The 17,052-nt window shown below is 40.4% G+C and overlaps 1 protein-coding gene across 1 annotated transcript in view; it reads right to left on the bottom strand.

Moving 5' to 3' along the window:
- SBF2 (SET binding factor 2) overlaps positions 1-17,052 on the bottom strand; it is a 452,940-nt gene that overhangs the window by 7,804 nt on the left and 428,084 nt on the right. Inside the window, 4 exon segments of the mRNA XM_040630773.1 lie at positions 1-62; positions 1,112-1,345; positions 2,524-2,651; positions 4,684-4,810. The exon segment at positions 1-62 is cut by the window's left edge and continues 4 nt beyond it. Coding sequence (XP_040486707.1) covers positions 1-62; positions 1,112-1,345; positions 2,524-2,651; positions 4,684-4,810 — 551 coding nt within the window.

A 17,052-nucleotide genomic window follows, 5' to 3' on the forward strand; every position in this document is an offset into this window, starting at 1 on the left:
TCCCACAGCTGTTGCCACTTCTCAGGGGTTTGGTTCAATTTATGCTCCAATCTTTCAATTTCCTGCGAAGTAATTAAAAGGAGTTTTCTGACATTAAGTATTTCACAGAAATCAGAATGTGCCCCAGAGCCAAATCTCCTCTGTGCTGGGCCCGGTGAGCATCATGGCCAGAAGGCAGCTGAAGTCAGTGGCCTCACAGGTCTCCCAAGCCAGCAACGGTGGTGGGAGCTCTCGCTGGTGTGACGCACTGAGGCAAAGGTGATTTTTTTGCATCTGAAATCAGGCCTTTTTGTACAGAATCACTTAAATAAAGAGAAAACATGTATCCCAAACACCTTCACATTGGCCACCCTGCAGGAAATCTGACGGCCACAGCAAAAGGTCAAGCACTGGGCGGGTGTCCAAACCCAAATAGCTGAGGTAGAGGTCTGTCCTTGAGAGGAACCCCAACTCTGATGATTTAAAACCAGATGTGGAAAGAATGAACCAAGAAATGCCCGAGGAATGGCGTTCCCTTTGGAGAGCGAGGCCGGAGGGCAGAGCAGCTGCCTCTGTGACCGCGTCTCCGCTGCAGCTACGTGTCCCTCCCGGTCCGAAGAACGGACGAACACGCTTCAGGAACTCTTTGGCCCAGGTCAGGGCTCAAACGCTTTCCTCGGGGCTGCTGCTCTCATCAGGGTGGCTACTGCTGGGACGGTTTCACTCCAGAATATTCCCTGGAGAAGACGGTTGGCAGTACTCCCATGAGGCCATCAACTGCCCACACTTCTGACCAGAGGAAGTCAAGCACCCACGAAAGCCATAACCTGGGCCTGACTCAGGCTGCTGGGCAGCTTAAACAGCTGGGAAGCTGCAAATTGCTCCATTTGCTTGATTGCTTCCTCATAATGCCGGAAAACTTACTTTTTTTGACTCTTTTCCAGTACTTGAGCCTGGTCCCCTGCTGCTGCTGGGGAGCAAATTTGGTTTCCTCATCCTTCTGGGGTGCCACATATAACACTGGCCCAGAGTGAGGACAGCCACGTCTAGAGGTTTGCAAACCACTTTTAACTTAGCCTGGTTCCTGAGGCCTCGGGTGCCCTGCGTGCCTGTCCCCGTAGGCCTGACTTACACCGAAAAGGCTGGTGAGTGCACCGGGCTGAGCACAGCTGACGTCATCATAGCATGGCCACACCGTTCTCCTCTGGCTCTGGGGCCCAGCTCCTCCGGCCACTTCAGAGTCCTCGGAGGGGAACTGCTTGGGGGTCAGCATCATCCAGTCATATGAAGGCCCTGTGGAAAGGGTCTCCTCTACGTAGTAATCCCACTTCTTGAGGCTGGAAACATTTACATTGGGCTTCAGGGCCTGTTCAAAGAGAATTCTGAAATAGAGTTTCATCTTGACCTCAAGGTACCTCAAGTTTACAGGCAGGCCGGCCCCCAACATTTGCAGGGTCCAGGGCAAGAGCATGAATGGATGTTCAAATACCGTATGTCTAAATATTTAAATGTTATACATCAAGATAAACTATTAAATAAAATATGTTTCTCCTCCTACCCTGATAAATGTAACTTCCTATTGACCTGGAAGACCAGGCTCAAAATGAGATCTCTTCGACTCCTTGGAATTCTACACCAGAAAGTGGTGGCACTGGGGAAGCTGGTCGCATCTCCCAGTCCTTGGCCTAAGTCTCTGCTCCTCTCACTTTGGCTCTGTCCTATATTCTGAGGGTCTTTTATGAATGTGTACATACACCCCAGCCCACGAAGCTTAGCTCTGTTACCCCCTGCAAACAGCTACTACTTGGGCACCCTTGGAGCTGAGGGGCACATGCACTGGCTTGGGAGATAGACTGGAAGTAGTCTTGCGAGTAACTTAGATCTGGGTTAGAAATTTTGGGGTACCAGAGCATGGTTTAGATAAAGAAGGGGTATCTAAACACATACACTCGGTTTCTTGTGCTCTGCACACTATGAGGAAGGGGTTGCTGGAGAAAGGCCAGAGTGGGGTCCTAATGTATGGAGCCAAGGACGGGGCCTTCTTGCCCCTGAGGAAGGTGGTAGTCCCATCCCAGAGCTTACTTCATGTAGACGTGCATCACAGAGCATGGGTGCCCTGAGATGTCATGCTTCTTGGGCTGGGCTCCAAACATCCCTGCTTCCATGGCTTTGGTATAAATGGACTTAAAGAAATCTTTCCTAAAGTATTTTAGATTTTTTTTCAGCTTAGATAACCAGATGAGGTTTCACGTTTTGTTTGGTCTTTCATCCTGTGGAAAGTTGCCTTGCTTTGACTTTCTTTAAGTTACCCCTTCTAGATTTGGGGGTCCAGCTCCTAATCTTTGTGGTCAAGAATATGATGAATAGTCTCCATTCTATCATAACCCAAACGCATGGTATATCAAACTTTCAAACAGCTTCCGGTATTTTAAATAGCTTCCTAGTCCAACGTTTAGAAAAAAACGGCTTACATATACTTAAAAGTAAGGAAAACTTTAACACTAAATATTCAGAAAATGAAACATAAATACTTTCTTACTGTACCTCTATTTCCACTGGTGAATATAAATAATTAAAGAAAATGGGACTCCTCTTGTGCATTCTATCAATACACTCCCAAATACAAATTCCTTTTTTGGCATGCTTGTCTCCTTTATCATCAAACAAAGTTCCTGTAAATCCAAAAAAAAAAAAAAAAAAAAAATCAATAAAACAAAAATCAAATAAATCAACTTCTGCCTAAAACTATGATGCATGTAGCAGATGAAAAGTGAACTCTACCGTATGGCTCTCAAAACAGCAACGTACGTGCAGAAACCGTAGGAGGTATAACTGCAAAGCTAAGGACAGGAATGAACCTCACAGCTACAGGGAAACAAACCCAAATGGAAGGAAAACATCTGATAAGTATTCAGCATCATGACCTTCTTCTAATCCACACCTACATGTATATCTGGGCTCACAGAGCTCCACGCCAGGAGTCATTCTACACATTGTTCAGGAGAAAAGGGAAGGACTTCAAGTCGATGTCATGAAGCTCAGTTAAAAACATAATTTTAGGTTCTTTTTCCAGTCGTCAGCTGTTCATTAGGAAGCCATGTAAAGTTTCTTCTTGTTTAGTAGTTTATATATACTGCAAATCATGGTCATGGAGACTTTGGATGATAGAAGGTTGTGGTCTGTATCTCTGGGTGACTTAACAAAAGCCAAATGCAGACGGGGGCTGCGTCAAGCCTTTTCTGACCCTATCCTTGTACCTATGGAACAGTCAATCTGCCACTCACACGAGCTCACTTTGGTTTTAGCAGAGAAGACGTGTAAGGGTAAGGAAGGAGGCTATTTCTTCAGAGGCCCAGGAAGGTGCCTCTCTTGGCAGTGCTGTCTTGCTTTGAGTGAGATGACTCAGTCAAGAGTCAACAAGCGTTTTACCAGTTGGTCAGAAAAGAATGTTTCAAGCCCAAGGCTGCACAAAATCCTACAAGAGGCCCCCAAGACTAATTATTGTTTCTTGTCTACCTTTTAGCTGCAGGGTCCAGGGTAGTAGTTCTCAACCCTGGCCACACATCAGAAAAATCAAGGGCTTTAAAAAATCCCAGTGCTTAGGTCTTGCCTCAGACCAGTTAAATCAGAATCTCTGAGGATGGGTCCCAGATACTAGGTCATTTTAAAAGTTCTCCAAGTGACTCCAGTGTCCAGCGTAACCCGTTCTCCTTCATGTCTTCTCAACACACAGTGCTTAAGAAATTAAAGTTTCTGATTATGATGTGTGGAAGTACAATTCTATGAGTCAATGAGGGTCTGCAGTGTAAGAAAGAACCAGTGCTGTCTCCTTTACCAAAGTATGAAATATCATACTAGACCGTTTAATAAACCAGAAAACAACATTTTCTGATTTCGCATTTTAAACTGAGAACATCAGTAAATATTTTCAGCCACTAGAAGAGTTCTCTTTATGAATATCCAGGTAAATACATTGAAAATAGCGGGGTTTTTTCCCCTTTATTGTCTTCTTAACAAGATCCTGTGGGAAATGTTTTCACAGGGCCTGACTTTAAAAATCTACTCTTTATAAGTATTACTGCTATTAAAAATTATAATAATGATAGGGATGTCTAAAATTCAATGAGTGATTATTAAAAGCTAGAAACTGTGCTAAGAAATTTACAAATATTTCCTCACGTGATCATCATGGCCAAAGGGGTAGGTGCTATTATTGTCCTCATTTTAGAGATGAGGACACTGAGGAAACTCAGAGAGGCACCTAACTTGTCCAAAGGGCTCAGCTGGTACTGGGAATGCTGGACTTGAACCCTGGTCTATTTGCTCCGGAGCCCATGGCCTTTCCTGCTATTCAAACTGCATCCAAGGGCAGGTGCTTTTCCTACCAGAGTGAGTGCACCAGGGATGGAAAAACTAAGTCAAATGTTTCTCTTCAAACAGTGATACCACTTTGAGATGTTAAAATAGTAAGCTGATTTCACCTTTCTACCGCGCTCCAGGGGTGACCACATGCAGTCCCTAAGAGTTAGCACAGCACATAATGGGAGAATGTGGGCACTCCTTCATAGCTATTCTACTCTTATAGTTAAGGGTAAAACCCTAAAATGGCCTTGCTACATTTGGGGGTAGTACGTTATTAGAGTTTTTAATTAAAAACACACAAAACTAACAAAAAAGATGGAACAAGGGAGTGCAAACACATACCATGCTCTAATCTTTCATAGTCTGAATCCAGGAGAAATGTTTTAAAGCGATTAGACACATAGTGGAAAGCCAAGAACTTTAAGTAATAGAGATTGAATTCAAACTCCGTTGGATATTGGTTGTGAACCTGAAACACACAAGACAAAGGAAAGAGTAAGAATCAAACTTAACACAAACTGGACGCCATGCCACTGAACGGTGACCTGCAATATGCAGGAGACCACGTGGTCGGTCAGGCCACTGAACCGCTACCGTGAGGGGAGGTGGGAAGGGAACCAGCCTTTGTGAGCACCTACTACATGCCAGACACCAGGCTCGGGTTTTTTACAAACCTAATTTCACTTCATCTCCATAACAACATTGCCAGATAGGCATTGTTCTCTCTTGGCTTTATTGAGATATGACTGACATATAACATGGTCAATTTAAGGTATACGACACGGTGATTTGGAACACAGGATCTATTATGAAATGATTACCACAATAGGGTTAGTTAGCACCTCTATCGCCTCACCCAATTAGCTTCTTTCTTAGTGAGAACATTTAAGATCCAAGTCTCTTCGCGACTTCCAAGTATATAATACCGTATTGTTAACTGCAGTCATCATGCTGTACGTCGGGTTCCCAGAACTTATTACTCTTATAACTGGAAGTTCGTACCCCTTGGCCAGTATCTCCACATTTCCTGCAACCCCCAGCCTCTGGCAACCACCATTCTACTGTCCCTGAGTTTGGCTCTTTTAGATTCCACATATAAATGAGATCATACTGAACTTATTCTTCTCTGAATTATTTCGCTGAGCATAATGCCCTCAAGGTCCAGCCACGTTGTTGCAAATAGCAAGATTTCCTTTTTTTCCCCTCGTGGCCGAATAGTATTCCATTGTTTACATATATCACATTTTCTTTGTCCGTTCATCTGTAGACGGACACGTAGGTTGTTTCCATATGTTGGCCAGTGGGAATAATGCTGCAGTGAATACACAGGAGTACAGCGATCTCTTTGAGATCCCAAATTCACTCCCTTGGAAAAATACCCCGAAGTGGGATTGCTGGATCATAAGGTCATTCTCTTTTTAATTTTTTGAGGAACTACTTTTCCACAGTGGCTACACCAATCTACATTCCCACCCGCTATGCACAAGGGCTCCCTTTCTCTGTATCTTGACGACACTTGTTACCTCTTGTCTTCATAACACTAGCCAGCCTAATAGGTGTGTGGTGGTATCTCATGGTGGTTCTGATTATGCACGTCCCTGTTATTCGTGATGTTGAGTACCTTCTCATAATACTTACTGGCTGTCTGTATGTCTTTGGAAAAATCCCTATTCAGATTCTCTGAAGATAAGCATTATTATTCCCACGGCCCCCCTCCTTTAGAAAAGAAGCAGCTGAGGTTGAGTAAGATTAAGTAATTTCCCAAGGTCATTCGACAGTAACCAGTGAGATCAAATCTGAACCCAAGGTCTGTGCCTCATTCACTGCTTTATACTGTGCGAGGTACTCGACAGACATACATTATCGTAAGTCATAACCTGCTTTTCAGGCATTGTGCTGTAATAGTCTGTAATGAAACAAGAAAAGTTGTACAGAGAAGTCTGGCAGTGGAAGACATGAGAAGAGGAGGTAGTGGTTTGGGGGACAGCAAGAGATCTTCTCAGGACAAAAAAGAAACACGTGGCTGTCTGGAGACAACGCAGGAGAAGCCAGTAGAGAGAGAACAACCTGTGGCAAAAGAGCTGATAACTAGGAGAGCAAGGCCCAGGGAAAGCAAGAATGAATGCAGCCAAGGGCTCAGATAGAGGCAACAGCTTTGGAAATGAGGAGGGATAGAAGAGTAGATGAGAAAAAAGAGATGCTCAAGTGCCAAGGGAAGGGGGAGGAGCTTATGCCTTTTAACTTAATTTGTCCTCATTAAGTTAGGCAGTGAGGTCACTGGACGTGGGACTCAGGATGAAGGCATGATATGGGAGAGAGGGAGCAAGGCAGAGCTTGGAACAGTCACTGAGCCATAGCGTACTTTAGACAAGCGGTATGCAGACTCGATGGAGTCATCTCATGTTGGCAGAAGGTCGGCTGACGACCTTGCGACACTCCAATCCACCTAGCAATCTCACCTCTTATTGCTCAATCTCTCATGACCATTAGAGAATTTTGTTTGGTTGAGATAAGTTCCAATCGTAATTATATTTGCTTAAAAGCTGTTTCAAATGAACATGTTAGGCAAGCTGTCTAGAAGCCAGCTTTTCTCTCCATGTTTAATTTGGCAATGTAGGCCCACATTTGGTCAGCCAAAGTGAGGAGACGTGTGTAATATGTTGATGTTACAGCCTAATAGATCAGTGAGAATTTAAAGTCATGATCTGGATATCACTGATTTATCAAAGTTTATCATCTGGTTAGAAATCTAGTTTTCTGTGATTAAAGGTTTTTTTTCTCCCCATAACATTTTCTTATTGGCTTTTTAAATGAACTAAAATTTTAGCTCATAAGTAATATAAAACAAAGTGGACTTTAGGAAAACACATTAAAAGAGAGTGTGCGTCTGATTCAATGGGCTTGTATACTGTGGAGCTGCTTTCCTGCTCTCAGCCACTTCCTGCTGCATCGGATCCGTAAGACAGGAGAGCTTCCCATGGGACAGCTGTGACACGGCCCTGAGGAGCGAGGTAGTGTGCCCTATTCCAGGGCTTTAGAGCTGCACGCTCTCTAGTCCGAGCTCCTGGCTCGGAATCAAAGGCACCACCCCAATTGCCAGTGTGCACATGATAGAGAGGGGGTGACTCAGATTGTGGGTGGTAGGACAGAAGGAGACAGGCCCAGGATGGAATTTGGTTCCCTTCCACCTGAGAGTCTCAGGGAGGAGGAATCTGCAACGGGCTCAAGGAGAGTGAGCTCCAAGAACAGAACAACTTTGCCCCAACAGACATTGGAATAAACCTTGTTAGTCACAGGGGAAGAAGAGTTCAGGGCTATTTCTACGGACCCAGCCCATAACAGGTTCTAGAAACTTAGAAAAACTTTTATTAAACGAAGCTCCAAATAACAAAGCCGTTCTCTCAATGGCTGTTCTCCATTGGAACCACTGCCTCATACATATCTGTGTCTTTCCTTGATTATTCTGATACTTAATATGCTTAAGTATATAATTTTGAAGACCCACTTATGAGGTAAAGGAGAATGGAAATGATAATGAATATGACCTTAAGTTGAACTTACAGGCATTTCAGGGAGATCATAGGCTAGGACTAAAAGCAAAACTCCTCTATGAGTGGAAAAATACTTTCACAGCCCACTGTACTGAGTGACTGGCCTCACCACAAATCCGGGACCCTGCAATTATGTCAGAAAGGTTAGACACTTCTCAAGGCCCCTGGCACTCACCCTGCTTGAACTGGAACTGATGCTCAGAGAGCACCGTGGTGTCAGTGCCTGGGGCACTGTCGTGTGTCTGTCTGCACGCCACGAGGGCACCTGCCCACGCTAACTGCTGGAGGTTGAAAACCAATCTGCCCCCAAATGGGTTAATTATCAGGTCTACTGGAAGTAGAAAAAGATATAGAGGAATGTTTTTTTTTTTTTTTAAAACTCTTTAGCCACAGCTTAAGAAACAAGCATGTGAGGATTTCTTCCATGGAAAAAAAAAATCAGATTGACCTGAATGCTGGGTTGATTAATACGTAGATAGCCACATTTGCAATCTGACATTAAGAAACACGGGGAAAATGTCTATTTAGATCTCCATTTTTAATTTTTTTTATCATGGAGTTGTAGGAGTTGTTTATATACTGTGGATATGAACCCCTTATCAGATAGAGGGTTCGCAGATATCATCCCCCATTCAGTAGGTTGCCCTCTCATTCTGATGTTTCCTTCACTGTGGAGAGGCTCTTTGGCTTGATGTACTCCCATTTGTTTATTTTTGCTTTGGCTTCCCTTGCCTTTGCAGTCTTCTAGGAATTTTATAGTTTTAGGCCTTACAGTCAAGTCTTTAATCCACTTTGAGTTAATTTCTGTGTATGGTGTAAGACAGTGGTCTAGTTTCATTCTTTTGCGTGGAGCTGTCCAGTTTTCCATTTGTTGAAGACTGCCCTTTCTCCATTTTATGTTCTTGGCTCCTTTGTTGTAAATTAATTGTCCGTATATGTGTGGGTTTATTTCTGGGCTCTCAATTCTGTTTTCTGAAATGTCTTTTTACCATAATGAGAAACAAAGACCTGATTGTATTTGCATGACAAAATCTGGTGCTTAGATTTCCAGTAAAAAAGAAAAATTATACTTTCTCCATTTAGTCCTATCTCTCAGGGACTCAGTTTGTCTAGTTCATTGGCTTTTTTTCCTCCTTGTCAATGGGACACCTAGATTCTTCTGCTGTAAAATACCACAGTGGTCTCCAAAAAGTACAATCCACACGCTTCCTTCCTCTTCTGTTAAGTATTGTTTTATCCTTTTATTTTATTTAAGTTTTCATTTTTATTTTACTTTTATTTTTTAAAAGATTTTATTTATTTATTTTTGCACAGAGAGGGAGCACATGCACCAAAGCAGTGGAAGTGGTGGGGGTTTTGGGGAGGGGCAGAGGGAGAGGGAGAAGCAGACTCCCCACTGATCAGGGAGCCTGACACGGGGCTTGATCCCAGGACCTGGAGATCATGACCTGAGCCAAAGGCAGATGCTAAACTGACTGAACCACACCCAGGTGCCCCAAGAATTCTTGAATCATTCTGGATATAAGCCCTTTAAGCAGATCCATAATTTGTCTTTCTATTTTATGAACAGTGATTTTTAAAGAACAAAAGTTTTAAATTTTGACAAGGTCTAATTTATGAATTTGTTCTTTTATAAATCATCCTTTTGGTGTTGAATGTAAGATACCCTTGCCTAACCCAAGGTCACAAAAATTTCTTCCTATTGTTTCTTCTAGGAGTTGTATAATTTTAGGTCTTACATTTAGGTCTATGATCCCTTTTGAATTAACTTTTATACTGGTGCTAGGTTTGGACCAAAGTTGTGTGTGTGTGTGTGTTGTTTGTTTCTTTGTTTTTTGTTTTTTTTGGTTTGTTTGTTTTTACATCTGGAAATCCAATTGTCTGGCACTATTTGTTGAAGACGACCCTATCTCTACCAATTGCTTTTGCACCTTCATTGAAAATCAGTTTTCCACATATCACATATAGTGTGGGACTATTTTTGGACTCTATTCTGGTCAATGGAATAGATTACACCAATTATACCAATTATCACACAGTACTGATTACTGTAGCTTTATAATAAAATCAGATAGTACTAGTCTTCCAATTTTGTTCTTTTTCCAAGTTGTTTTGGTTCTTCTAGATTCTTTGCATTTCCATATGGATTTTAAGGGGCGAAAGATTTATGCGATCTGAAGAGAAACCAGAGCGCTGCCATATGGATTTTAGAATGAGCTTGTCCATTTCTATAAAATAGCCTCCTGGCAGTTTGACTGTGATTGCACTGAATCTTTAGGTCAATCTGGGAGACTGACATTTCAAAAATACTGAATCCTCTGACTCATAAACAAGAGGTATTTCTTGATTTATTTAGGCCTTTAATTTCTCTCAGTAATGTTTTGTAGTTTTCAGTGTCCAGGTTTTTAACATTTTGTTAGATTTCTTTCATGTTTTTTGATACTATTGTAAAGATAATAATTTTTACATTTTCATTTTCCAAAAATTCATTGCTACTATGTGGAAATACTAGTGATTTTTGTATGTTGACCATGTATTCTGTAACCTCACTGAATTCACTTATTCTAGCTTTTTGTAGATTCCATAGACAACCATGTTGCATGTAAATAAAGGTGATTTCACTTCTTCTCTAATGGGGATGTCAATTTCTTGCCTTATTGCATGGCTACGGCCTTTATTTAGTACAATGTTGAATACAAGTGAAGTACATACGCATCTTGTTCCTGATCTTAGGGGCAAAGCATTTAGTCTTTCACTATTGAGTACGATGTTAGCTATAGGTTCTTAAAAAAATAGATACTATCTAGAGTTTGAGGAAGTTCCCTTCTATTCATGGTTTCCTGAACGTTTTTACAAGGAATAGATGCTATATTTTCTCAAATGGTTTTTTGCATCTATTGGGACGACCATATGATTTTTCTTTTTTAAATATTTTATTTATTTATTTGTGAGAGAGAGAGAAAGCGCACACAAGCAGGGGGAACAGCAGGCAGAGGGAGAAGCAGGCTCCCCTCTGAGCCAGGAACCAGATGCGGGACTTGATCCCAGGACCCTGGGATCATGACCTGAGCTGAAGGCAGACGCTTAACGGCTGAGCCACCCAGGCACCCCATGATTTTTCTTTTTTAAAAAGTTTCTTAATATTTTGATTGATTTAGAATGTGAAACCAACTGTGCATTCCTGGGATAAATGCCACTTGACCATGGCATATTATCTTTTAACTATATTGCTGGATTTGAAATTTTGTCTAGAAAATTTGAATGTGTGATCATCACAGATACTGATCTATAGTTTTGTTTTGTTGTCTTTGTCAGGCCAGGGTAATGATGGTCTCATAGAGTGAGGTATTCCCTTTGCTTCAATTTTCTGGAAGAGTTTTTGTAGAATTGCTATTATTTCTTCCTTAAATACTTGGCAGAATTAACGAGTGAAGCCACATGGGTCTGAAGTTTTCAGTGTGGAAAGATTTTAACTACAATTTCAATTTCCTTAAAAACACAGGCTTATTCAAATTATGTATTTCTTCCTGAGTGAGTGTGGTAGGTTGCGTCTTTCAAGGAATTTGCCCATTTCATCTATATTGTTGATTTTATTGGTGTAAAATGTTCATAATATTCCCTTATGGTCCTTTTAGTATCTGTAGAATCTGTAGTGATGTCATCTTTCTCATTTCTAATATTGGTATTTTTTGTCTTTCTTTGATCAGTCTGGCTAGAAGTTTATCAATTCTGTTGATCTTTTCAAAGAATAGCACTTGGTTTCATTATTTTTCTTTACTGTTGGCCACAAGATATTTGGGGCCTAAGGGCAAATCTGCTTCAAATAAATTTAGCCTCATTTTATTATGTAGAATTGGAAATGATAGGCATCTCAGCCTATAAATTAATTCTATATGAGCATTTCCCCAAATATGCTGATGAGTAGAGTTTCTAGGCCTTTCTCAGGCATCATCTGGATTCTGTTGTCCAAAATAATTTTATATTTATCTTGATGGAAGATAAAAATATACGGATTTAAAAGACGAAGCTATGTGAGGTATTTTAGTTTTGTTTTCCATTATGGAGTGAAACCTGCCAATTTCACTTATTTATAAGAAGAGAATCTGAAATGGAATTTGGAGAAACATGAATTTATAGGGTCTTATTTTTTGTCCATGTGTCATTAAGTACTTTATAAAATTTAAAGGCTCATAAAATAAGCTATGACTCAAATCCCAGGAAAGATCAATGTTTTTGGGAATAAAATATAGTGAGTTAACACTGGATTTTGCTTTCAAGAATTAGAAATGTTAAGCTACAAGAGACCCTATATAGAATGGTATTAACATTGGAAAAACTGTGGGTATGACAGACACACCCTAGAAAAATAGGTAACTGTTAGTTTTCATTATTTCAAGATAAAGATTTAATAAACATTATGTATGCAGTTTCTACTGGGCCAATCACTTGACATAAGATTTGCAATCCTTCTGATAGCTATCTATCTATTCATGTATCTTTCTAGAAACCAAAGTACAGAGAGGTTAAATAATTTGTTAAAGATCAAAAATTAGTAAGTAAGACTGCTATGTAAACTCAGATTTATCTTGTGGGCTCAAAATATAAAAACTTTAATGTAAAATTGCTTTGCTATAAAACAGCTTGGATTATGTCAATTTCTGCCAATTTTCAAATGCATGGGAAGCGGGAAGACACCAGAAACTTTGAATATTCCATTAACCCATTAGCTGCAGTTATTTTGCCGATATTAATGGATAAATTTCAGAGTAACCAAACCGTGTGAGGGCAGCTTAGCTCCTCACACATGTGCTCACAAGGAAAGTTCATATCTTCAAGAGGCAAACAGTTTTTCTTTTTGGAATAGGACCTAGCATAGTGCTGGCATATGGTAACGGTGAGGAGAACCTATCACACAGCCAGACCAGAGCGAGTCAATTTACAACATGAATAAACTTCAAAAGCAAAGTTATAACTGTTATTTATTTTTCTCAAAGTAGGAAATAATGAAAAAGTTCTAAGAAACAAAGATTTACTCTAATGTTGAAATAGAGGAGATGCTTTCCTATACTTCATGTTTTTGTTCATATTATACATATCTGTTCCCTTGGAATTATATTTTAAAAATAAATTTTAGGTAAAAATTTCATTTTTGTATTTTGGATGTATTTCTTTTTGAATTTGGTGCAACTATTTTCAGAAAAGGAAGCATCCTGTAATGATATCATTTGAACTAAGCCAATTTCTTTTAGAAGCAACAAAAAATCTGCCAGATGTTGCTATTATGAAACAGGGATCTAGCATTTATAATTCATCCGACACCTGGATATACTGGCGTAAACAATGGCTTTTTATATGATGAGGCAGTTCTAATTTAAGATTGGTGCTTCATCTGTTTTCTTTGTAACTCTATTAGTACTAATGGACAAGTCTAGGCAAATTTCCATAGCCTTTTGGTATTTAGCATGTTAGAAATGGTTAATAAGCAGTGAACACATTCCACCTGGGAGTTTCGCTTGCTGCTGCGTAATTCTGCACATTTTTTTTTTTAATGTTGTTGTGCCTGGCTCTGCTTTGTGCCCCTGAGAGTCTGAGGACAGCAGTAATTCGAATTGTCTGGCAAAAGTTGGAGTCATGTAAAGCACTAGTGTTCACTTGAAAGGTATTCAAAGAAGGCGTTTTCTAATGCCTAAAACTAGTATGTAGGAGATGATGAAACACTACCTTATAATTAAGTCAGCAAGAGTCAGAAGCACTAGTTGTTAACTACAGTCTTCTATAGTCTTCTGTTTTTGAATGAATAAACAATCCCTTTTCAGCACAAAGTAATTTGCTTCACCAAAGCTGATACCTATCATAGCCAAGCATCCTTTAAATACTGCAATTAAGGTCATATGCTTGCTTTGCAATGACTCGCCTCCACTCAGGTTAGTACGTGTGACAGTATTAAGGCAAAAGAGGGTTCAGGCAAATATGTAAAAATTCATATTTTAATTTAAAAAATTTTAATGTTGGGGTGCCTGGGTGTCCAACTCTTGATTTTGGCTCAGGTCAGGATCTCAGGGTTGTAGGGTTGTGAGATCGAGCCCCGTGTCAGGCTCCATGCTCAGTGGGGAGTTTGCTTCTCTCTCTCTCTCCCTCTGACCCTCCCCGCTCCTTGCACTCTCGCTCTCTCTAAAATAAATAAATAAATCTTTAAAAAAAATCTATAAAAAATTTGAACGTGGTACAACCATATTTAAATGAATACTAAAGGAGTCTTTAGACCCTGAACAATATTATTTTCTACAGTTTGTGAAGCATTCACCTACAAATAACTGAGCTGTCACTAAAGCTCAATTTATATAGAATATTTGAATTCTAACTCATTATTTAAAATACAAAGATACTAGAAAGTAAACATACACCCTAAAGAGGTTTTAGGTAACATTACATTGTTTTAGCATCTATTGTAATGTATTCTATTTTTTTTTTAAGATTTTATATATTTATTGGTCAGAGAGAGAGCACAAGCAGGGGGAGCGGCAGGCAGAGGGAGAAGCAGGCTCCCCCGCTGAGCAGGGAGCCCGACGCAGGACTCGATCCCAGGACGTTGGGATCATGACCTGAGCTGAAGGCAGATGCTTAACTGACTGAGCCACCCAAGCGTCCCTATTTTAATGTATTCTAAACACAAGAGGAATATAATTTATACTTCACTTTTGTTTATATTAAGTTACTTTGTTTATACTACTTAAGGGGTACTCACAAAATACAGGTTACTTTCCAATTCTGGACTTCTGACACTCCTACCTACCCCCAACAATAAAATATAAGTATTCATTGCAAGTTATTATTATTATACTTGGGGTAGAATGATGTTCTCATTTTCGAGGACAATATGTCTTCTATGAGAACCTCCCATCTCTCACTGATTGTGAGTGGATTCTTTTGCTGACTCTTAGTTTAGGTATGCAGAACTCTGCAACTTAAACATGGATATTTAACATATTTAATAGTGCAAAATTAGGCCATACACACTCAGCCCCCTGCAACTCTCCCTTAATTAAAGGAAAGGAATTTTTATAAGGTAAAAAATCTAAAAGGAGGTGGGGAGAATGGGAAGGAAGACAGTAGCAGGTCAAGAAAATTTAGTATATTTATGAACGATGGAAAATAAAAGGAAGAATAGCAATAAATGACAGAAGACGAGAAGCTACACTGGGACGCTTGTAGGATGAAAATGATTTGAGACGGTAACAGCTTGCCCTATAAACCCAGAAAGGCTCAGGACTCAGAAGCCCAAGAGCTGAGTAACATATATAGGGGTGAAATGGGAGCCAAAAATGAGGACCAGGTGTAAGTCTACAGAGGAACTGGTGAGATCTCCAGGGTCCCTTCCTAACCCATGCAGTCATGGGATTGCCTCCTTGAAAGCAAGGGATTAGAAGTTTGTCCTCTGGAAGACTTGATGAGCTCTGGACTTGGGAACAGCAGGCACAACTGGGTTAGTGATGAGGCTTGCAACTGAAAATAGCATAGAAAAAATCTGCACACTTAAGAGGGATCTCCCTGGACCTGTTTCCTGCCCGATTTCTAAAGAGCAGGCAGCCAGGGTTATTATAAGCATTCTCTGGGCACCAGACTGACACATTTTTCTCTGGAGAAACCAGACAGCTGCTGTTTTATTTTTCTGGAACTTCAGTTAACTGAGATGTTGGACTTACTAATTGAAATTTTGTTTTTTCAGGTTCATTGATAGACAATTTACATATAATAAAATGTCCCTATTTACAGCATACAGGCTGATTGATTAGTTTTGGTTATTTGTGTAATGAACACCACAATTAGGACAGAATAGTTCCCTCATCCTAAAAAGTTTGGTCATGCCCCTTCATGGTCCCTGACCACTGGTGCCAAGCAACCACTGATCTGTTTTCTGTCACTACAGTTTTGCCTTTTGTAGAATTTTCTATAAATGAAATCCTATAGTGAGTACTGGCTTTTACCTGCCTCCCCATACCTCTGTCAGTTACACTGAGAAATAACTGGCATACATCACTGTATATGTTTAAGGTAGACAGCCTACTGCATCTGGTAAGCAATACAAGGTAATAAGCAAGATAATAAGAAGTGCTTCATGAAGAACTCATGTGCTTTCACCTATCTAGATGTGAGAAAAAGATGCTTGCTTCTCTCCCTTTGCCTCAGCGAAGCTTTCAGTTTCAGAGATAATGGGCTCCAAATGTCTCCCTCATTTATCTTCCAAAAGGAGTAAGAAATAAAAAGGCTCATATTCAAATAGTAAACAAATAAACCGTTTGCTGCAAAGATTTAAAATGTAAGCTCAACCTTGTGACCAGCTTCTCCAGATGTTGTTTGGACAGAATTAATTGAAATTATTCAATAGATCTTTTCTTTAAGAAGCTGATTACAGGCGGGGGGAGGAGGTGGGGGGATGGAAAGTCACTGCTAATGGGTATAGAGTTTCTTTTTGGAGTGGTGACATGTTCTAAAATTGACTGTGGCAATTACCCAACTCTGTAAATATACTAAAAACTATTGAATTGTATATACTTTAAATAAATGAAAAATTACGAAGTGAATTAATAAAGCTGATCAAACGATTTAACAGAGTACAAAACCAAACCAAAATAAAACCCATACACCAACTTGGCCTCTTTAGAAGACCTAATTTCAGTTCTGGTTCCTGAAAACATTTCCACCTCTCTTTCCAATAGGTACCCGAGGCCAATCTATTTCAAAGAGGCTCACTGTCCTGACAAATATGTTTGACATGCCAGAACCCATTCATTGTTGTGGTGCAGACGAAACAAAGCTGGAAATGTCAACCCTGCTTTTCTTAGGCCAATTTAGCAAACCGAGGGCCCTGCAATTCTCAAGCCCAATTCTGATTCAGACCCCATTAGGAAGTTTATATCTGATGTGCCTGAGAGGAGGGTAGGAGGGAGCCTAGAGCATTCACGTGTCCCCCATCCGCCTGCTCCCCCTGGGTCTGACTGGATTATACACCTGGGTTTCTGTCTGGTCTCTTGATTAGCCCTGATTAGGTCACTGAGTAGAACCGAGCCAGTGTTCTCAACCTCACAAGCTTGCTTGATTGGGCCTTGATTCTTTCTCAGGGGTTAGCGTCTACCTTCTATATTCCTAGGCACAAGCTTCC

Source organism: Ursus maritimus, unplaced genomic scaffold (genome assembly GCF_017311325.1).
Source record: "Ursus maritimus isolate PB19 unplaced genomic scaffold, ASM1731132v1 scaffold_16, whole genome shotgun sequence".
Classification (NCBI taxonomy): domain Eukaryota; kingdom Metazoa; phylum Chordata; class Mammalia; order Carnivora; family Ursidae; genus Ursus; species Ursus maritimus.